The 23,493-nt window shown below is 37.3% G+C and overlaps 1 protein-coding gene across 4 annotated transcripts in view; it reads left to right on the top strand.

Annotated features, from left to right (window-relative positions):
• Window positions 1-21,708, top strand: part of acot7 (acyl-CoA thioesterase 7) — a 47,760-nt gene extending 26,052 nt beyond the window's left edge. For all 4 annotated transcript variants that reach the window (XM_078949515.1, XM_004070356.5, XM_011476895.4 and 1 more), the window contains 3 exons: window positions 449-565; window positions 11,399-11,583; window positions 20,507-21,708. In XM_078949515.1, coding sequence (XP_078805641.1) covers window positions 449-565; window positions 11,399-11,583; window positions 20,507-20,599 — 395 coding nt within the window. In that variant the 3' untranslated portion in view covers window positions 20,600-21,708. The remainder of the gene's footprint in view (window positions 1-448; window positions 566-11,398; window positions 11,584-20,506) is intronic.
• Window positions 21,709-23,493: the final 1,785 nt, after the last annotated feature.

The raw sequence follows: 23,493 nt of genomic DNA, 5'->3' as shown, positions 1-23,493 counted from the left end.
ATGGTGACTGAATTGACTACATTTGGTGGGAGCTGAAAATAAGTCGTTTTCAATGGGTCAGACGTGCTTCGTCCATTTCTCTTATACAGTCAATGTATCCTACCTAAACCTAAACCTGAACCTTTTGTTGATCATAAGTTGAAGTACTGAATTGTACTTGTTACCTGCTTCCTTACATTGCATCTGTGGTTCCAGTCAAGAATGTTGATAAATAAACTTAATCAAAAATCCCTTTAACATATTCAAAGAGTCCAGTTGTTGTTGTTCACCTTTCAAACAGGTGGTTTCCCAGAGATTTTTACGCCAGATGCCCTTTCTTACACAACCCTGTATTTCATCCGAGCTGGGGACCGGCACAGGGGGACCCAGATTTTGGTCTCCTTGAGGCTACATATTCAAAAACTTAAGTAATCTCTGGATTCCTCAACTGTGCATGTGTTTCATCTAGGTGTGACCATGAAGCTGATGGATGAGGTCGCTGGGATTGTGGCCGCACGGCACTGCAACACTAACATTGTCACTGCTTCGGTGGATGCCATTAACTTCCATCGCAAGATCAAAAAAGGTAGGATAATGTTGAAAAACTCTCTGTCATCTGCCAGTCATAAGGTCTGTTGTTCTATTATTGGCTGATACACACATTGTATTCTGGCCAAGATACAAATTCAACCCTCGCAACTACTGCCCTTTGTATTGCATTAGGTTTGTAGCAAAGGCAATGCAATGCAAAAAATGCAAAGACCAAGACGTTATGCCGGGTTGAAGAAGATGCTGTTTTCCAGGCAAAATTACTCAGTCCTTACATGTGAACTTTTAATGTTTTCTGTTCACAATTTATCATGTAAGTGTATGTTAAATACATGTGCCCATAGTTCAGAAGGATGGGATATATTCCTATAAGGTTACAGACAGCAACTGTTTGTCAACATGACACTTTTTTTTACCATCTCTAGACCATCATTTAAAATCTTCAACACTCTTCACATCCAAACAGTAGTTTTTAATTCTGCTAGCTCACCAACAGCTTCAGTTCCAAGATCAACCTATTTTCTTTTATCTTTTGTATAAAACCTCACTTAGGACATCAAATAGAACATTTTTAGGCCTATTATTTTTAAATTGATTGAACTAACAACAATATCTAGTTACCCTTTGACAACCTAATAGATAATGTCTACTGTCCTACAACAAAAGAAAAAAAGCTCTTTCATTCTGAAAGCTGAATGCATGTTTAACAATCTTATTAAAAGCACTGTTTGGACAGGACAGATCTATATTGCTGTTGGAGCAATTACAGTTGAAGCATTAGCTGTCTCCATAGTTTCAGCAAAAGCACACATGTGGCTCTGTTCAATTAGCCTACACATCTGGCAGGGTTGCATTTGAATAACTTGGAGAACAAAACATTCATTTTTATGTTATTGATGTTATGCATTCAGAGGGTTGCTAACCCACTTTATTATAATGACAAAGCAGCAACTAACCTCTGTAAACAAATCTGGAGGAGGGGTGTTTTACTGACATCAGTGACAAATCTTTTGTCTGCTGTCTGTCACTTTCCTGTGGTGGGAATGGGATGAACACAATTTCAGTCATGCACCAGTGGGGGTTGAAAAGAGACCATATGTGTATTAACATGCCCAGTGCTTATGACGAATGTCATGCATTACAGTCTAACTGCATGGTTGAACTCTCTCTGATGACCTGTTTGGCATGTTAAACCCTTCATATTCCTAGTCTCTGGTTAAGTTGGGACTGTGCAAAAAGACCCAAAGATATACAGTTTAAAAGTCTTGCAAAATGGATTCAAGTGCTAATATTAACACTTTGGCCTAATAAGAATTGCTTCCTCCCTCTACAGCTTCTCCCTATCTCTACATTTATCCCTTCAAGCAGAGTGATATGGAAAAATTGTGTCTTCAAATTCACACATTAATACTGCTTGATGACGTCATCAATAGCTGGCACTCATCTATGTTAGCGTATAGCTGCCGGAAATCAGAAAATACATAACAACATTGGTTTTCAAACTTTAAAAGGTCACGCATGAACAAAAACTTAATACTTATCTTTAAGGGTAAACTTCTGTGCTTCAGAGCACACCTATTGTATGTGAAGAAATGCATTTCTCCTAGCCAGTCCTAAGTTGCTACAGCTCCTCCTTAGAAAAACACTTTTGGACACCACTACAGCTTCAAATACCCATACAGTTGGAGCAATAGGGAGGAGCCAGAGGAGTAGGAAAGCAATTAGGATTCAGCCGATGAAAACAGTGGATGAGAGAAAACAAACAAACAAACAAACAAACAAACAAACAAAAAAGACTATTTTCAAAGTGAAACTCTGGGCAACAAAATTTTCGAGTCAATTATTTAAAAATATAGTGAATACCTAGTTTTTAGAAGAAACTCATTTTATTCTTTTAGCTGTTTCTCTATAATGTGATTCAAAATGTCAGTGTGAACATTTACATGCAGTCATTACTTCAGGATATGACGTGAACAGCCAAGCAGCTACAATTATGAAGTGGTAATAAATGTCAGAGTTCAGAACGGCTGTGCCAGGTTAGCTCTAACAGCCTACCATTTACAGCAATTTTCTTATTTTAATACAAGCAGTTTCATTCAGTCAGGTTGAAAGTATTTTTCTTCGTTTTTGCACATGAAATCCCAATAAAAAAGTAAGCAGGATTTTAGGTGGGATATTCACCTCTGGCCACCTTTTTATCTGTTGGAAACATGGTCACATATGGGTTTATCAGATAGTCTCCGGTATGACAAAATGACTGTGAAAGTTCTTTACAGTTACAGAATCAAATAAATGAGCAGAGCATATCTTTTTTGGATGTGTCCACATCTATTGTCCGTTCTGAGTTGTGCCAGTTGCTGCCCCAATCTGTCCCCCAAGTTTATGTTGTGTTGACATGATCTTAGGTGTCTTGTCACTAGTAGACTTCTTATTTTGCTTTAGGTAGTCTGCAAAAGACTGAGGTGTTGAATTTGTGAAAGTAATTGAGAAGTATCATCACAAAAATGGCTTCCATGGTTCATTTGGCTGGCTACGCGATTTATTTTGCCATTTCAGGGTTTGTTTTCTTTTTTTTCCAGTCTCTAAAGCAACTGCGCAAGGAAATGTGTTCAGACGAGGGTTTAATTCATTCATTTCAAATAATCAGTTTTGGTTAATGTAGTCTTTTACATTATGATTGTAATAATAGCCCTAAACAGTTGTGCTTTGAAAATGCAGATATGCTTCTAAATTGTGGAAATGTAGTTTCATTTGGTTTTGTTGGTGCTGGAGGCTAAAGAAAGGCTAGAAATCAATGAAGACTGTGATATATACCCTTTCTGCTGAGCAGTAAAAGCCACCTAGATGCAATAAAGCTAGATAGAGTGGGGAACAGCTGCAGAGAGTTTTACATAAATTAAAAGCAAGCGGCATACTGTGATAATGTGCTCCATTAGTGTGGGTTGCAGTATCAGAAAGAAGCCTTGCTGAGATTTGCTCTGTTTCTTGCAAGATATTTACTTAGCCTGTAAATGTCTATCTCTTTTATCTTCAGCTATTTTGTTAAAAATAAAAGTTTGATTAATTTTCTGAAACATATCAATTTCATACTTCTTAACGCCAGAGATTCTTCTTTTTAGATGGAAATACATTTGAAAGGTAAGAAGCTAAGTTGCTTATAATAGAATACTCTGAAGCTACATACAAACCAGGCATGGGATGGGCATTCAAGAATGCACTGTACTGAAATTCTTATACGTGCTTTAAGCATGTAGTGTTCACACTGGATTGCAATATTCGCAAGATTGATGCATCGCTTTAACATTTCACACCAAGCCTCTTCCAATGATAGGTGGTGGACATGCACTAGTAAACGGTAGCAAAATAGAAACAGGAAGATGCTGCTCCCTGCTTGTCCATTGAGAACACCATGTGCAAAATGCGCATTTATGGACTTGGTTTTAGCATATAGTGTTCACAATCTACTGTATCTACCCTATACTAGCACATGTACCTACAGTTGGAAGAGACTTGGTGCCAAATGTCAAACTGGTGCAAATTTTGCTCCAGACTTTTTCTTTCACAGCTCTACTCTGATATATGAAAGTCTTGGTGTCAAAAATTCTTGCCAAACACAAAGAGCATTTACAGTCAAGACCATAAATATTTGGACAGAGACACATCCTTTCTAATTTTGTTTCTGTACATTACCACAGTGAATTTTAAATAAAACAACTCAGATGCCATTGAAGTGCAGATTTTCAGCTTTTATTCCATGGGTTGAACAAAAAGATTGCATAAAAATGTGAAGAACTAAAGCATTTCACTCGTTGAAGACTAGACTTCAGACAGAAAGACCCACAAACAGCAACTGAAAGCCACTGCAGTAAAGGCCTGGCAGAGCATTCAGAAGGAGAAAACCCAGCATCTGGTGATGTCCATGAGTTCAAGACTTCAGGCTGTCATTGCCAACAAAGGGTTTTCAACCAAATATTAGTAATGATCATTTTGTTTTCAGTTATTTCATCTGTCTAATTACTTACGAGCCCATGAAATGAAGGGATTTTGTTAAAAAAATGCTTTAGTTTTTCACATTTTTATGCAATCTTTTTGTTCAACCCATGGAATAAAAGCTGGAAGTCTGCACTTCAATGGCATCCGAGTTGTTTTATTTCAAATTCACTGTGGTAATATACAGAAACAAAATTAGAAAGAATGTGTCTCTGTCCAAATATTTATGGTCCTGACTGTATTAATTTATCCTCCATAATCAATTTTCAAATGGTTGGCACTTTCGTGAATTCAAAAGAACGCCATCCATACGTCACTATCAAATTGCAGTCCTGGATTGGTCAAAGTTCGTCCCGGTTTAACTTTCAAAGCGTGTTCAATGGCTGTGCATTTTGTATGTAGAGCCCAAAAATGGTCTTTGAAACCTTTGTAGCGACATGTGAACATGAGAGTTTACATAGACTGTAAACACACCTGTTTACATAGACTTTTAATTGGAAGTAGCTGCTTGAACACGTTTCCGATGCTAGTGTGAATGTAGCATAAGAGCTTTAGATATTGCAGTGCAACAAAACAAAAAACTTTGTAATAGATTTGTTGTTTAACGTGCTACATTTAGATTCTTGTATAGCTCAAAGTCTAGAACCTGGGTAATGTTCTATGAGTCCTGCTCATCTAGTCTCTAAGAAAACCAATCAGATATAAACTTTTTCTTTTAGTTTTAAACATTTTCTGTTTCTAGTTTTTGTTCGGGTACCAAATATTGTTTACAAAATAAATCTGATCTGTGTATTTGTGTGCAGCTGCTTATCTGTTTAGGTGACTATAAAACATTATGTACAGAGCAAAAAAACAAACAAACACAATGTTCTAGTGCAACGGAGCCTGACGCATACGGCATATAAGTAATTGTGGCCAATTGTCCGGCTTAAAGTTTAGGAGCACAGAGATGATTCTTTTCAGAAACCTATAAAGTGTGTCTTAAAACTTGAGTCATTGTGATGACAATCGACAGTGGAAATATTAAAAAGGAAGGGGAAGACGTACAGAAAAGTTGAAGTTATAGGCCTATATGACATTTTTAAAGCTATGAAAGATTAACAGAAAAATGAACATTCAGCCAATGCAAGTGGGAAACAGAGCCGTAACATTAAACAGACTTAGGTCTGTTCATGGACTTTTGGTGGTCCTGCTGCATCGAGCCTGTGCAGGCCACTTTCCTCAGAGCACTGACTGTCAGTCATTCTGGGCCTGAGTGGCTAAAATCATTTTTAGAGGTGAGCAGGTTTACTGCATTAATAAAACTGAAGAATAAAACTGAAACACCTTAAATTCTTGGACGAACGTTCCCACATCCCAGAACTTGAAGCCACAGTTTTATTAATCAGATCCATCCATTTCAATTGCCGCGGCAGGGGCTAAGGTGGTTGAGCAGGTTGGCCATTAATGGAAGGATCTGCGGACCGATCCGCACTCCCCCCAGCCAACTGCCGTTCCTTCCTTGGGCAAGACACTTCCCCCTCCCTGCCTCCAGTGTGGCTCCACTGGTGTGTGAATGCGTATGAATTCCCGGTGGTTGTCAGAGGGTTTGTGGGCAAGTACTGGCGCTTCAGGGCAGTTGTGGCTAAATCAGTAGCTCGCCAAGTAGGAATGAGGAGTGAATGAATAATGGATACACATTGTAAGCGCTTTGAGCTTCTGGAAAAATCCAATCCTTTGAATTATTAATTCAATGCAATTTTTAAATATAAAGTGAAAATTCATAACCAATGCTACAAGTATTACAAAACATCAAACCAAACTAAATGGAGTCCAAAAACAAGCTTACGTCCTTCAGCCATGTGGATCTACCATCCTCCCTTGACCCACATCTTTTTATCACGCCACTTCAGTCAAGGATCTTAAACTTTGTTCTGATCCATCATCTTCAGTATGTTGGTGTCTTCTTCGTCCTGCCCTGTTACAGTATGTGAAAAAAAAAAAGTATCCATCTGACCATAGCGACTATAGACCTGTATGCTGTCCAAACATTACATATCATGAAGGTCTTGGAGAAACTCACATCAATTCAGCTGTGCAAGCAAACCAGCTTCTTGTATGAACCACTGCAGTTTGCTTTTCGCTGTGCTTTGGAAGTAAAGGCAGTTTGATCGGTTCTGGGTTCTGCTCTTAATCCTCTACAGCTGATTGGAGAAAGAAGATTACTTCCTATAAGATAAAAATCGTCGATAAAAATCCTCTTCAAAATATGGTATCTGAAGTCAGAGGCTGCTTTACGTCTACTGCTACTTTGAATAAAGAAACACTCAAAAAGGCAATTTTAAACTTAATTTTCCTAATATATGTCCTCCATCAAGAGGAAAGTGCCACAAGTACATGTTAAAACACCAAAAACATGATTTATGGAGTGGGTCTTAAAAAGCTTTTTGAGGTAATCCTCTGTATTGACTGAGCAAGTAAGGGCGACTTCTAAAAAGTACATAAACATTTTTAAAATGCTATATTAAATTGCCTTTTGAATTTTTAAAGCAGATTATGTACAGCTAACTATTTTCAAATCTACAAAGAAAGCAAACTACTAAACAAAGTTATCCACTTACTCCTGATTTTGCTTCACAGCTTGGACAAAAGCTTACCATTTTAGTACTCATACTGAAGGACAAATCTTGACATGTTTACTCTTTGATTCCCAGTACACATAGCAATTAAAAATGAATAAAACACAATCTTACTAGTTAAATCCAAGGACTCTATCTAGTTATTCAAAGTCAATAAAGCATCATAAGAATTCATTAAGTCTGAAGTTCCTGAGCAAGGATGTCTGTTTAATAAAAGCAGGAGATTTTAATCAATGAAATTGCTCTTATGTTGCGTGCTTCAGTTTGAGCACTAAAATTGTGCTTTTTTTCTTAGACTGTTAGAGAATTTAAGGTAAAAAAAACAGGTATACATGTGTTGTTCAAGCTATTATATTTCCATGAAAAATAAGTGCCCTCATGTTAAAAAATGTAGGGTGCAATCCACTTTCCAACTACTTTATGCAGTTTTGACTTGCATTGTTAAGCACTTTGTGATTTGTTCTGTAAAGTCTGATACAAAAAAATAAACCTCAGTTTCCAGCTGATCAGTTAATGCCTCAGTGGTAGAGTGTGAGGTTGAAAACTCTAGCAAAAGTTTATTATGGCCCCCAGCAGTCACAGACTGCAAGGACTATGTTGTAATTTTTAATTGTGATCTAGGAAATTAAATTTTTTTCTGGTCTACTTTTTTTCATTATGTAATTACAAAGCTTTGGAAATTATCAGGGTTTTTCTCTGTTATTGGTCTAAAACTTTACTACACAGAGCCAAAGAAAATGCCTGGCTTTGAGATGACTAATTCCTCAGATCACACATTTTCCTGCTTTCTCCAAATTTTGGACAAATTACAGCAACTCCAATAGCTTATAGAGAAATTGTTGATCATTTTTTTTACATTGTAATATAAAGCAAAGTCCAGTTATTAAATGCAAGCCATTGATACAGCTTGTGGGAGTTAAAGCCATGCTCCTCTCTGTGATCCATCACATTAAAGCAGCCAGAAACTCAATTAATGAGAAGAATGGGATGAAACTTGAAAAGTTGGAAGTCAGGTAAAAGAACCGTTCAGCTGAAAAAAAAAGAAGAACAAAGTGTGACATAAAAAAAAAATCCTAAAAAATGTATGGCTTATAGATATTGCAACATTTTCAGTGATCAAAGTTTGTTCAATGACTGATTTGGTTTTGTCCAGTTTCTTTGTTTTATACAAAGGGAGGCCGGGCCACAAGAAGGCAACTTCTGTTTCGTATAGATTTGCTTCATCCAGCAGAAATAGGATTCTGCCTGTTTTTTGCATGTTGGCTGACCTTCAAGGTTGTTCAAGTGCAAGATCTACTCTCTGCATGAATCAATTATTAATCATAGAGGTGTTTAAAAATCCCCTATCATCATAGCTCATTGTCATGTCACATCAATGAGCAAAGCACACTTCACTAAGTCTAATGCATCCCAGCTGAAGACAGTTTGTCTGAATAAGAGCGAACTCCCAGCTGATGTTGACATGATAAAACACTCAAAGGGCCATAAGATGTGAGAGAAGATGAATGTCTTCAGAGGACACACTTCTCTTCTCGTCAGATTTCATTTTGATAAATGACTATTGCACTACATCACAGTTTTACAGCTCTTTATCTGAAATTTCTGAGTTGCTTTTAGCGTCTTGATGTCACTACTGAAAACTCGCCCTGACAACTGTGAAATAATGTTATGACACATTTAATAGACATGCATGAGTGCATCGATAGTCATAATTTCATTTTCTCTATATGGACAACTATGTGTTCTTAGCATGTTCTGGCATAGTATGCAAAATGTGCTGCCCCAGGATCAATTCTTGCTTTATAAAGCAAAGAAGTTGACACTTCTTTTTTACTCACTCTGGGCACTCCAGGGTTAGGGTTAGGGTTAGGGTTTGGGCATTCCCAGTGTTCTTTTAATTATGATTATGTCCTTTTTTTCCTGGAATAATAATAATAATAACAAAGCTGTTGTTTTTTTTGGACATAGTTGCTGCAGAGCAGAAGGAAATTTTGTTGTGATTGTGGGTGAGACTGTTGGTGCAGAGGAAGCAAGGTCCTACTTTCCATCACCAACTTGTCTACATTCTGTACTACCTGCTTAAAGTCCTTCACAATCCCAACCTAATATTACTTGGGCAATTTTGGAGCTGTCCGGCTTTGCAGTTTTAAGCCAGGTACCAGGAAAAACACAAGTACGTGGATCTATTGGTTTTAAAGTGGATGCATCAGAAAATTGCGGAGAAGGGAGCTAATAGCTTGCCATGGTAGCGGCAATGTCACACCTACAAGCTTTTTACATTGGCATTTTTTCATCTGCTCCTGAATCACAATGACTTTAATAAATACATACTCAGATATGCAATTTTATGCTTATTTTTCTCCACAATTGAGTGGTTATTTTTTGGAAATCCCTATAACTTTAAGTTTTTCTTTACTATTCTGACTCGTTGAATGTGGTTAGATTGAGGTTTCATGAAAAAAACAAAAAACAACATTTTATTAAGAATAGGATGCTGAAAACGTGTGACTGTCCTGGAGCAGATTCAACAAATACAGGGCCCAAGACAAAACAGACATGGGCCCCCTCATTTTGTCTTTGAAACACTACACTTTTATGTTTTTTTAACTCCCCCTTGCTCATTAATGAAACACCCAAAGACAAAAATCTCAACTGAAAGGAGAAAAAAAAAGTAAAAATTATTTTAGTCTTTAAGCTTTTATAAGTTACTAAAAAGAGTTTGTGTAACAAACATAGTTTTAATAAATACAGTTTTTAGTCAAAAATCTTTCCTATATGTATGGTTAATTGATCTTTTATGTAAAAAATTTTTCTATTCTTCCTCATCACAGTAATTTGAGTTTTTTTCCCTAACAAATATTTATTTATACACAAGTAATTCCTAGTTTATATATTTTTGGTGTGTGCTCTCTGTGCGTTAGACTCCTCTTAAACAGCTTTAGCACATTATTCTCTTCTATAGTGCCCTCTCTTTGTATCACCATGAGATGCTAGAAATAATTTTTTTCAACACACTAGCATTGTAACTTTACGTACATCTTGTTATTTATTATTTGTGTTGCGTTCACTCAACTTCTGCTGTTTTAATTTTCTTTTTTGTTTTTTTTGTTTTTATGAAATCTTGATAACATAATCAGAGATGGCCCTTGTCGACCTTTTTCTTCAGGGCACAGATTTATGCTGTGCCAAAACCTTATCAAAGACACAATCAGCCTAACAATGAGGTGGCAGGTGTGTTTCTGCAGGCCTGTGTTTGATGACTATGAACACGCTCAACCTTCCTATAATGTAAATTTGTCAGCTGTTCTCTTCCTTTATAAGCCTTTTTTATATGAGAACAAAGTATTGTACATAAAAAAACAACATTTCAGATCATGCAGCCGGCAATCTCCTAATTCCAATGCTCAGTAAGGCATTACTTTACTGTTTTTCAGATAATCAGTATCAAGTATTTTTTCTTGATGACAAACCCCACAACTGCAATTCTTGTTTTTACACATGCTTGCCTTTCCTAAATTATTAAAAGGAGTATGGGCATCCCCTGGCCCATTAATCTGACCACAACCCTTTACCAACCCTTATCAACTTTAATCTAACTTTAAGTCCTAACTCCTCATTTAGATTTTAACCGTGTTATGAAAATCTCTTCAGCAGAGATAATGTTCTCTCTCCTCTTCGCTATATGGTAACGGCAGTAATTATACAGTACTGCAACGTTAAATGGAATAAAGGAGCACATCAGCCATACCCATTTGATAGTTTTTTCTATTAATCTATGGTAACAAAAAAAGACAATATATTTGTGATGTTTCTAACACGTTTAATGGATAAGATGCGTTACAGCTTCAAATTAACAAAAAGGGCAAAATACTTCATAGCCATGCGGCTCTGTCTGAATACTGCAAAAAAAGAAACATTATAAAAATAAATCTAAGAACAATTTTTTTTGTGTGTTTACCCTTAAGTTTGACTTTTCCTTCTGCATATTTATAAAACACCTTTCTAATGTTCTTTGTTCATATAGAAAAGCCTCTTTTTCGCTGTGATTGTGCTGAATGAATTTTTTCTTTCATAAAAAGCTAGATGACAGATGACCAATAACCAGATGTTAAAAACCTAAAATTTTAAAGTATGTAATTGGATTGTTGAAATAAAATTGTACTAATAATGCAAATGATTTTGTCTTACCTATGCACATTTCTAGATTTAAAAACAGGGAGAAAAAAAAGTTTTCTTCATGTTCTCTTTCTTTTTTCTCTAAGGTTGTGTGGTGACTGTGACAGGACGGCTCACCTTTGTCAGTAACAGGTCCATGGAACTTGAAGTGTTGGTGGATGCAGCTTCTCTAGTGGAGAAGGAGATGAAGAAGTACCGTGCTGTCTCGGCGTTCTTCACCTTTATCTCTTTGGATAAGGACAATAAGCCATTGCCTGTTCCTCCTTTAAAGGTTAGTATCATCAATACTTCTTCTGAAGTCTGTTCTTTAAATAAATATGGAGTTTTTAAAACCTTTCATTCATTCATCTTCTACCGTTTTGTCCCTTTCGGGGTCACGGGGCTGCCGGAGCCTATCCCGGCCACTTGTAGGCGAAGGCAGGGGACACCCTGGACAGGTCGCCAGTCTGTCGCAGGGCCACATATCACACATCCATTCACTCTCAGGGACAATTTAGAGCTGCCAATTGACCTATGAAGCACGTTTTTGAACGGTGGAAGGAAGCCGGAGACCCCGGAGAGAACCCACGCATGCACGGAAGAACTGTGGAAACTCCACACAGAAAGGTCCCCCATTGATGTTCTGGTTCAGGTCCCCCAGCTGGGACTAGAACCAGGGGCCTTCTTAAAATCTGTTTTACCCAGATTTATGGTTTGGTAATGCTTTGTTTCTCATTATTAATATATCACACTTAAAGTTCCTCTACAACTATATTTTTTTGGGGGAAAATTGTTCCCAGTGGCCTTTTAATTATGATAATGCTGTGTTTCGCCAAAATCAAAAAGCCTGTTTTGTTTTTTAAGATATATTTTCTGCAAAGCAGCAGGAGTTCATCAGAAATCTGCCTCTAGGTTGTGGGCGGGCCTATTGGTGCGAAAGTAACCCTACATTGATATCCCAGCATACCTTTGTTTACGCTCTCTCACGCTAGTTTACAGACCCTCACAACCCCAAGCTAACATTACAATTGCAAGAAAAACCAGTACAGTTTTAGTAGCTCAGATGAGGAAATTGATTCAGTTAAGGGATCTATTTGTCTTCAAGTGGAGGATATAAAAGTGGGGAGGAGCTTGGATACTTTGGCCCGCACCAAGTCACAAGTCTGAGCTTTTTGGGGTTTTTATCTGCTCCTGATCCATCATAATTTGAATAAAGAAATACACAGCAATGCTATTTTACTCTTAAATTATTTTCTATATTTCCTCCATCACAAAATAAATGCTGCAAGAACATGTTAAAAGCACCAAAAACACAATTTTCCCTGGAGTGGGTCTTTAAAGATTGGTTCCACAGACAGTAACATTCCTCTAGTCAATAAAATAGGTCACCATCTCTTCAGCTAATTCAATTCCTCTGTGAACCATTTTCACTTGATGCTTTATGTATTCCAAGAACAGCCCTGGATGCCTGTGTTTGTCTGACTCAGCTTTTAGTCTATTCTCAGTGTTCAGAGAGCATTGTTGACAGCTGACAGGATAGACGCCTGCTGTTTACTCTGTTTGTTATGCAAACCCGTTGCACACTGGCCATCTGTTTAAGTCAGCACATTATAGTTATTGGCTGGTGCAATTTGCATACCTTGATTATTCCTGTGGATAGCAGAAAAAAAAGTTCTGAAATGTCTCGTCAGCAGACGAAGAACAGTGTGGGGGTTTGGTGGAATATATGATCACAAGACCAGATTTAATTTTTTTAATAGTCAGTTGTTATTTTTAGAAATGCTGTACCTCCAAAAAATATGCTTTATCAGTGCAAAATATTTTTCAGTTTGGTTTACTCTCAAAAATGCAATGTGACAAATTAATCAAACCAAATGATTGTGCCCAATTGAGTCAAGCCTACAGATCTATCCTGGTCTCAAGGTGTTCCGAGTCAAAATACAAAGATTTTATTTTGACCCATAAAAACCCAGACCCTTTTTTCCTAAAGACCCAGTCTGATAAAAAGCATGTTGGTGTGTGTGTTTTTTTAAAACATAGTCTTGCTGCATTTTTCTCATGATGGAGAACATATAAAAAGAAAATTAGGATTAAAGTTGGATTTCAGAGTAGTCACTCATTCAAACCGTTGTGAATAAGGAGCAGATGCAAAAACGCCATCAGAAAAAGCTTGTAGGTGTGCCATAGAAGCTACTTTGACAAGACACATGTTAAAATCCATTTTGATCCATCTGCTTGTAGATGAATAGATCCATGTACGTCTTCATTTTCCTCTTCTGAACTGGCGACTGGCTCAAAACTGTACGGCTGGATAGCTACAATACTGCTCACTATTTTTGTTACACTGGTAATGTTAGGTTGGGGTTTTGATGGGCTGTAAACTAGTGGGAGAATGCGTAAACAGATAGAGGATGGGTAGTGAGTGATCTTTTTCCATGGCAACTGAAACAATGCCAAATTTCTAATGTGCCACTTTGGAGAAACTATGAAGGACACATCTTTTTAAAATGTTGTCTATAAACAGAAGAATCATAGAAAAAGGACTATGGGAACACTAAAAATAGCTCCAAAGCTGATCAGAGTGGGTCTTTGAAAACAAAACTATTTGGAATAGACCACAAACCAAGTGGACCACAGAACACATGACGTTCTTTTGTTTGTGATGTCACCATATGGAGTTAAATATGATGGCAGCCAGCTGCTGAATCACTTTAGACATAACCTGTTTTATAACACAGCCAGAAGTCATCATTATTAGTTGCCAAGACAGTCGACACCACCCACAGATCTAAACCCTTTTACAACCCATGCATTTAGTTTGCCCATTGTATCTCTGTCCCTCGGTAAAACATATCTCTGTTGCTTATAAAAAGCATTCTCTGCACTCAAAATATTTTCATAGAGCCGTATGTGTCTTTATCAGCTCCATAAGAGAAAATATACAAAAAGAGAACATTTTGGGCTGATACAAAAAAAGCTCTATGTTTTTGTGTCTGAGAAGCAGACCGTTTTTTTTATGCCCTGCATGTGTGAGTGGGCCGCACATGTCAGAGGACAAAATTGCATCTGTGAGAGAGAAAGATGAGGGTTGATCAAAACAGATTTAGAATTTATGTGTGCTGTGATTTTGAAAGTGACACAGTTTTAATAAAAACGATAGACAAAAGATTATAAAAACTTTGATAATGGGAATCACATTTCAGAAAGTCCTAATGCTGAAGAAAACATTTAGTATTTTTTTATTTAACTTATTTTTTTAAATGTGGATGTAATTTTCTTGAGAATTTCTGCTTTACGTTACAAATTTAAAAAAATGACATGAATGGTGGAAACTTGAATCATTCAGCTTTGTAAAAAGCAACATTTAGGCTTAAAACACAAACAAAACTAAAAGTATTTGTATTTCAGGCCTTAGACTTGGATAAATCAGACATGATTAAACACAAATTTTGCAGTTTACTAAAAACAGAAAAGAAGAGATCTTTATTAATCATTGTTACAGGTACAATGACATTTTAAAAAGTGCTTCCCTAGACAACACTCATATTTAATCCATGGTGACAGTCTACGACTAAAACTAAATAAATAAATTATACATAAAGGTACATAAAAACGTTGGCTTACACAATGGAAGAAATGTGTGAGGTTATAGAAACAGGATGTTAATCAGTTATTACTTCATAGGATGAAAGTTTTATCTGGGTCTCTATTTTATAAATCATGTGGCTTTTTATTAATCAACAAATGCACTTCAATTGCTGTTTCTTGTAAGTATAGCTTTGGTCAGATGTATTAAACTCTTTAGTGCAAACGTCTCATCATGGATAGTTGCTTTTACCAATGATTTCTTCTACCCATCAAATATGGTTCTTTTCAGCATGTGCCTCACGAATCAACATAAAGCAATTTACTGAGGAAACCATGTGTGCTTGGTATCTGCAGGATGACAGTTCACCCCATGTTTCTGTGCTCCTCTCAAAAAGCACATAGGTTTTACTTGATGAATATTTTTTTGAAGACAATAATGAGAATGTTATTATGCTCCTTTAAATCATTCTCCACTTTTTATGGATGCAATCATCACATATCTTGTTTCTTGCACAGTACACCATCCTAGAAGCTAAAAGCAACTGCTAGACCTTAACTAATAAAATTTTCATGGCACCGCTGCAGATTTTGCCCCAGTTGTTGTCTATAAATAGACGGATCGAAAGGTCTGCCTGTGCTATTTTAGTCTGCAGGTGCTTTTCCCCACATTCCCTTTTCCTTGGTTTCTCTTCAATGAACTCACTGCATTTACTATCTTTAGATCTTCTTTTTTTTTAGCACAGCAGGGGCCTGGGGACTGTATGAATGTAGTATGTGTGTGTGTGGTGGGGGGTAATAGATGGACTGAAGCTAAATTAAGCCTACTGTCAGTAAGGCTGAAATAGGGCATGAGGACAGAATGAGCAGAAAAGATGACAGGGAATGCCCTGCAGGGGGTCCCCTTAAAACCACTGAAATCATAAATAGTTTTCTGATATGGAAATAATCAGGACTATTATAGGCATCATTAATCAATGTTCTTTTTTCAAATTGTAACATATTTCAAAAATAAATTAGAGTATTTGTTTCCAATATAGTCTGGAAAGATGCCGCAGTGTTACACTTAACTGAGCTAAGCATCGAGTGGGGATCTAAATGAAAGTGTAATTGTTATTTAAAACTCTATTCATGTTTTAACAAAATGAAATACTCATTTATATGAGCATATTATGGTATCCAGACAGAAGGTTTGTCTTTTTTACTCTGACATTCTATTCATTAGTTTTTTACTTTGTTGGTGGTTTCTACTCTATCTCCCTCTTCCCGCTTCCCTTTCATCTCTTCATTTTTCTTCCCCTCTGGCTCTGTTTACATTTTCCTCCTCTGGCCTGTGTCCTCACCATTACTTTCATCCTTCTTTTACGTTCTTTTCTTCAGACCTCCTCCATCTTTCATCTTCTATGTCCTTCCCCCTCTTTGGCAGGAGCTCAGCACCCTTCCCCTAACATAAAACAAGGCCAGTTGTCATGGCAACCTCTTGTGGTCCTCTTGGAGTGGAATTGATTTATTTGTAGCTGCTTCCCATTTAAGACAATCAGAAATGGGTTAGCAGGTGCATTTATGTCAAAATAGGCTCAGGCAGTCAAAATCCCAATCCACAGAGACCAGTGTTCTTTTTTCTACTCGTATTTTTATCAAAGTATCTGTTTAAAAAAATAATATTTGTAGGTTTTTAACTATAATATTCCCATAAATAAAACTGAGTCCTTTATTAGTTTCGGTTTATTAGCCAAAACTTAAAATTTTCAGAGGAAATGGGATAGAAAACGTTTGCATTTGTTTTTATTATGAACCCCTTAAATTATGAGAATCTTTGGGTTTTTTTCCGCAAAATTTAAAATGTCTTGTTTTAAAAAAAAAAATGTGTCCAAGTCTAGCAAATTAAGAAAGTTGCTGAAATACAGATAATTCTTTGCTCCAGCCTCTGGCAAACTTAGAAAAAGGGATGTGCTACACCTCCCCTGTTACAAAGGATGTGACACGTCTGATCTTGAATTATTTCTAAGCAAATCAGAGTAGGACCTGGTTAGTGGATTGAAGACTGCTGGAAACTAATTGATGCTATGAGTTACTTCAACCACGTGGAACTGCTTTGGAGCTTTTCCATACAGAAGTCCAAAGTCTGGTGAGTGCAGTGGGTTGGGTCAAGAGTGCATCCATCAAACTTAAGCCAAATGTTTGAATCATGGAGGAGGGATTGAGATGACCCCAAAAGATGACAAACTTTGGAGAGTAGTCAAAGTCAAGCTCAGTAAAAAGTCGATGTTTATTCATTTTTGCCATACCCCATTAGCAAACACGCATCTGTGCTGTTACTGAATCTCAGGTGAGGCAAAGAACTCAAGATAATACCTGGAAATAAAGACAAAAAATATTTTTCCAAGCAGTAATTAGCGAGCAAAGCAGTTCAGTGATGTAATGTTACTGTGGTAGTTTAAAAATATGAAAAAGGGAAGAAAATGTATATTTTACATTTATATTTTTCTTTTATTGCAAAGAATCATTCAATAGAGGAGGTTGCTATCAAGACTCTTGTGAGCCCAGATGGCTTGTATTTGTCCAGAGCCAGTTGCTAACAGCTTTATGCTACTTTTGAGACAGTGACATTTGGCAGTGCAGTAGATGCCCCATGGCCACCCTCATAATGTGTCCTGCCAACACAAAAGAACCCCCCTGGCATTTTGTCGGCATTGTTTGAGCAAGATTTCTCTCCAGGCTTTGTCCGTGTTCCACAGTTTATTCTGCTGCATTCCATTGAACTGCTCCACTAATTGACAGCCAGAGGTGAAGCATCTGTTGTTTTGGGGCATTTGATGATATTTAGCTCCTAGTATACAATATTTTTGACCAAATAAAAATGGGTTTCTTTTTATCACAGTTATCAAAACATGAGCCAGTAACAATATAGAAAGTCCTATTTTCCTTAATTGTTTAGTTTAAAAGGGTGGCAGTCCCAAAATGAAGAACAAAGACTGGGACACATTTGCAGCAGATTAGTAAAAAAAAAAAAAACTATCGATGACATTCCTGGAATCTTTATTAGACTTGATATTATTTAGGGATGAGTTGTGTGGACGTTTTCTAAGTATTCCAATTTTTGTCTTGGCTTTCTTTCTTCCTGGAATAACTTATTTCTTCATACTTCCAGAACTGAGGGGATGTCTGCCTTAAAAAGCTTTTCTGATTTTCTATAAATATATACATATATATCCCACTTTGTGGGCTTTAATGATTTAAATTCTCACAATGCAATTTGGCAGGTAGAAAGAGCTCTTGGCCACTGATTATTGGGAAAATTCATAAAGGGTATGAATATTGCATGGCTTTCTTTAACAGGGCCTGGGAACAGGCTGTAGTCCTGTATGTCATTTTGATGGATAGCTGCAGGTCCCCCGGCCAATAGTATTATTCGTAATGAATATGTTAAATATATTTTGTATTGATGTTGAAGAAACTATTATCAGATATAGTAAAGTAGATTCTATACTTAATTTAAGTGTAAGAGTTGGACATATAGGCAAAGATCCAGTATGTTGTCCTGTTTTTTTTACTTATTTATTTAAGATTAAGTGTGAAACTGGTGGAGCATCAAAGATTTATACAAAACAAAAAAAAGTATTGACAAAATGGATATGTCAATATCCAATACTGATATATTGATATATATGTATTGCCACCTACCCTTTAGCATGGCTTTAGACTTTCCTGCCTTTTGTGGAGGGATGGCATTTACTGTATATTGAATAAAATGCAACCATCATTCCCAATGGAAGTTTTGCTATAATAATTTTTTTATTAATACCCAAAAAAAGATTTATTGCAAATTTATTTAAAGACTTAATTAGAGGAGATTTAATGCAATAATCTATTATGAAAGGTGAAACCATGTTGAAACTTTGACTCTTTTTTTTTTTTTTTTTTTAAATCAATGAACTGGAACTATCAATTACTTTCGGCTGAATAGCAAAAGCATAACTGGCTCAGAAACATGTTGTGTGTTATATAAGCGGGTTTTGCACAAACTAATAGTGTAATTGTATATTCCTGAACCTGTCCTTGGCTGACGTTTTATCGCTGGTGTTGTGATCATGCTGCATGGGCTCTTTTGAGCTAAAACCTCATGGCTTGTTCGTGCCAGGATATTTCTGTCAGGCTTACCATCCTGATTTGTCAATGAAGAAAGATGTGTCACACCTACTTTGCTGCTCTGTCTCCCAGGTGCAGGTACTCTCAACAACGAAGAGGCTTCCCTTTGGACATTAATTTATTTGTACTGTAGCCATCTGAAAATTTGATCAGTTTCTACATTAAGCTCTAACATAGCCAGGGGTCTCTGATTCCAGACCTTGAGGCCTGGTGTCCTACATGTTTTCCAACCAACCTGCCATTGAAGCTCCTTACCCAGGTAATCAACAGCAGATAAGGCAGGGTTTCTGGAAAACCAGCAGGAGGCTTGGCCCTCGAGGCATGGAGTTAAACACCCCAATAACCATACTGTTACTTTTATGTTTTAGGGTAGTCTGTCTAACAAGTAAATGCTTGATCCACCAAGCTGAATCAAATGACAAAAAATCTTCAACACACTCTAAAAGAGACAACATCATGCCTTTTTTTAACTGTTTTTTTTTTTTTGTAAATTCAATTTAATTTTGACAAGACACTGAATCAATTATTGCTCCTGGTGGTTGAGGTTGGCAGCAGTGGGGCAACAGAGCCATCATTAGTGTGTGAATGTGTGTGCGCGTGGGTGAATGTGACTATCACTGTATAGCAAGATAGAAAAGAATTTGAAAAATATTTTATTTTGACTTAAAAAAAAGGCAAATGGTGTATATTTCAGGCTGTTTTGGGCAATAGTCCACCCACACTGACTTTTGATTGGGCAACTTCTTTGGATGCCACATGATACTTACCTTTAATTTGCATTTCTATGCCATGGCGCAGGAATGAGAGGGAAATTTGTGGGAAATGTACAGAAAGACTATAGACTCCGTCCACTTTACATTCAAGTAATTGCAATGTAAAAAATACTTAAAACATTAGCAACACCTGCAATTGCTGCCTAATTCTTTATTTGTCTATATATGTCTACATGTTTATTCCTGCGACAGACTGGCAACCTGTCCAGGATGTCCCCTGGCTTCGCCCACAAGTGGCCGGGATAGGCTCCTGAAAGGGACAAAAAACAGAAGAAGATGAATGAATGAATGTTTATTCATAATAGTTTTTTTATCTCACAAGACAGTGATGCCCCCAACAAAGCATTTGCTTTAAGGAAAACTCCATTTGTCAAGCTTTGGGCTGTTGAAAAAGATCTTTTAACGGATGCATATAATTGATACTCTGCAGATATGATAAATCACATTGTGGCTTCCACTGAACTTACTTTTTTACATTCTTCAAAGTATTTAGCATATGATAACAATGAAGGCTCCTTTTAGGTTTTAATGATCTGTTCTGTGTTTAGTCAGGAAGATTAATGATAATAGCAACTGCACGCTGTGGTAAATTGGATCAGAGCTTCATTTGCATGAATAATATAATAACAGCTCAGGAAAGATTCCAGAACAGTGTGTATTGACAGCCAGCAAGTCTGAAAACAAATCTTTTGTGTTTGCTCTCTTCAGATCAAAGGAGAGGAAGAGCAGAGGCGATTCGAAGAAGGCAATGCACGCTACCTCCAAGCCAAGGCAAAGAGATTGGCAGACAACCGACAGTAGTGACACTACAACTATAACGAAGGAAAAACCTGCAATGATGTTATATTGATTCCACACCATGGATACGATAGGATGGAATTAAAGACCCACTCCGATCATCTTTTGGGCTATTATAAAAGTGTTTACAGTGGTCTTCTAATTAAGGACTATACAGTTTTTATCAAAAAAAAAAAAAAAAACCTGTGTCGATTTCTAGGATTTACTTTCTGCAGAGTGGCAGTAGTTCATTGGAAAAATTGCCTCTGAGTTGTAGGAGGGACTGTTGGTGCTGAGAAATCCCTTTCCCTTCCTTTGCTGAGAGCTCTCCAACCTAACATTACTGGTGCAACAAAAACGGCGCCCACAACTGGAGTTGTCCAGCCTTACAGTTTTGAGCTAGATGCCAGAACGAGGAAAACGAAGGCTTGCATGAATGTAGTGGAGGCGTTAAAATGGAGCAGAGCAAGAAGCTCATAACCCACCCTGCGTATTGTTAACGTCACAAATACGTTCTTTTTCAAAAGCATTTTTTTTTTTTGATACACAATGATTTGAATGAAGAAATACTCAGAAACACAATTTTAGGTTTAATTTTCTTGATAAATGTCCTTAATCATCAGAAAAATGCCACAAGAACACGTTTAAAACACAAAAAACACAATTTTTATCGGAGTGGGTCTTTAAAATGAATAGAAAAATTACAAAGCTGTTTTAAAACTATTTGATTTTTTCTCACGTAGGACCCAAAATGCTTTTGCAAAATTTCATTTTTAGTTTATTTTGCCTTGTTATGCACCAGCATGTTCACTTTTCCCTGTACAAAATATTTATAATTGAGTGTTCACACTTTGTTTTGTGGCAAAATGTTCTCAGTGTATACCATAGGGTATTTACTAATGCCACCTCACTAGTGTTAACTAGCATCACCAAAGTTTACAGTGCATTCCTGATATCTGTCATAGTGGCAGCTTGTAGGGGGGAGGGGGGGACTGTTTGTTTGCAGACCATCTTTAACTTGAAATACTCAGCGGTGATGTCAGAGCAGAGTGATACTCCGAGCACAGGGGAAATGATGAATAAGTGAGTGATTAATAATGAATAAAGATCCAAGCGTGAGTCTGAAGCTCTCACCTCGTGTCCTTGCCAGTTTGATGGTGATGTCATGGTCTTGTGCATGTCTTGGCAGAGAGGGCACATGCCATCCATCTTTTCAGCACTGTGTCTTCACAGAGGAATCAGGGCAGCTCAGGGGTTTTGACTCAGCTAACATCCTTCTCCCTGCCTCACACACCCCTTCCTCTGTCCTCCCCTGCATATCAGTCACACTGACTACAGCCCTGTGTCATGCTCTCATCTGTCTTCATTATTTTGCAATGTTGCCATCTTACTCACTCAATCTATTTTTCCCTCCTTCATCTCTTCTCTTCTCCCAACCAAAACTGATGATAAAAAAGAAACAACAAAGTGGGGAAAAAAGACCCAATGTGTGCTCAAATTAGGCCGCAATCAGAGAGACATCAATATGTGTGTAATGACTTGCCTTAAGGAGATTTTTCCTTGATTATGTGAATCATTGTAGTGTGACACTCTCAAACAACAGCCCAATTTGTCAGGAGCTGAGAAAAGACTTAGATCTACAGATGAACTCAAGTGAGATCAAAACCCAAGGTGAATGAGTTAAATGACATACAGAAAGCGACACAGGTCTGAATCTTTTTGCTTGGCCGTTTGCTCCTTTTCCTACATGGTCAGAAGAGGGCTTGTCATTAGGTCTGAAAGGTTATTTTTCCCATTGCCACTCAAGCCAGTGCAGAGTGTGTGTGTGCGCTTTTCATTTCTCCCATGAAAATAAAGTTAGGCCCAATCTGTACCAGGGGGATAAATCTATTTTTAACCCCAGTGAAGTGGAGGCATCTTGTGGGGGAAGAAGAGCACAGGGAGGGAGAACACAATACAGGGACAACATCATGTATTTCAAAAGATAAGACTTCTGGGAAATATGAGATCATTGAAAAGCATGTGTAAATCTACATCCCTACTGTGTTTTTTCAGACTATATTCACCAATATGTTTAAATTTCAATTACTCCCAAAAATGTTCATCACCTTCTTTAGCCATTTCTGCTGGGGACTTTTTGCTTGGAAAATAGGAGATGGTCTATGGTTGCCATAGTAACTTATGTAGAGCATTGGACTTGAAACAAAACAGATGACATCAGAAAAAAAATACATCTGTTCTAGTTTCTTTTGCAGGTAGAAACAGAAATGCAGGTTTTCCTGCTTGCACTCATGACCTGCAGCATACATACATTTCAATACACAACCCAATGCAGGCTGCATGTTAAGCTGCTTTCATCATCAGCGCAAAGGAATATTGAATGAGGGCAAAACATGATCTTACATCTCCTGATCATGGTTTTGCATCTGAATCATAGCTGTGTTTAATGCTCACAATGCTTCCAGGTGAAGGGCTATTCAAAATGCCGCTCCTCTTTATAGGCAATTGACCTTTATCACATTGTCTTGTCTGTTATGTTTTACCAGCAGAGTCTGGTTTAACACTAGAGCTCACACACAGGTATTTGAAAAGTGTGCACATTTATAGGGAACTGAACCCATGACCAACCAAGCTACAAACGGGCAGTTCAAATGCTTCTGTTTAACGTCCTCAGCATAAGGTTCTGTTGCTTAAAAGCCTACCCTGAATATCTAATACAGTATGATACAATTTATACTAGGCATGTATAGAGACTTGGATCCAGCAAGGCTTTCTTTGTAGAGAAACAAGGATAAGTTCTTTGTTAGACCAGGAATCTTTTTCTGCAGAACCAGGCTTTGAAAGCCATGCTATATGTTCCCCTCACTCATATTCTCACAGAGGTAGCAATTCTAAGAGGCAGTGAAAAAGAAGAGAAA

This window comes from Oryzias latipes, chromosome 7 (genome assembly GCF_053564925.1).
Source record: "Oryzias latipes strain Hd-rR chromosome 7, Olatipes_Hd-rR_3.1".
In the NCBI taxonomy this organism is placed as follows: Eukaryota; Metazoa; Chordata; class Actinopteri; order Beloniformes; family Adrianichthyidae; genus Oryzias; species Oryzias latipes.
This window is presented reverse-complemented; position numbering and strand designations above follow the sequence as displayed.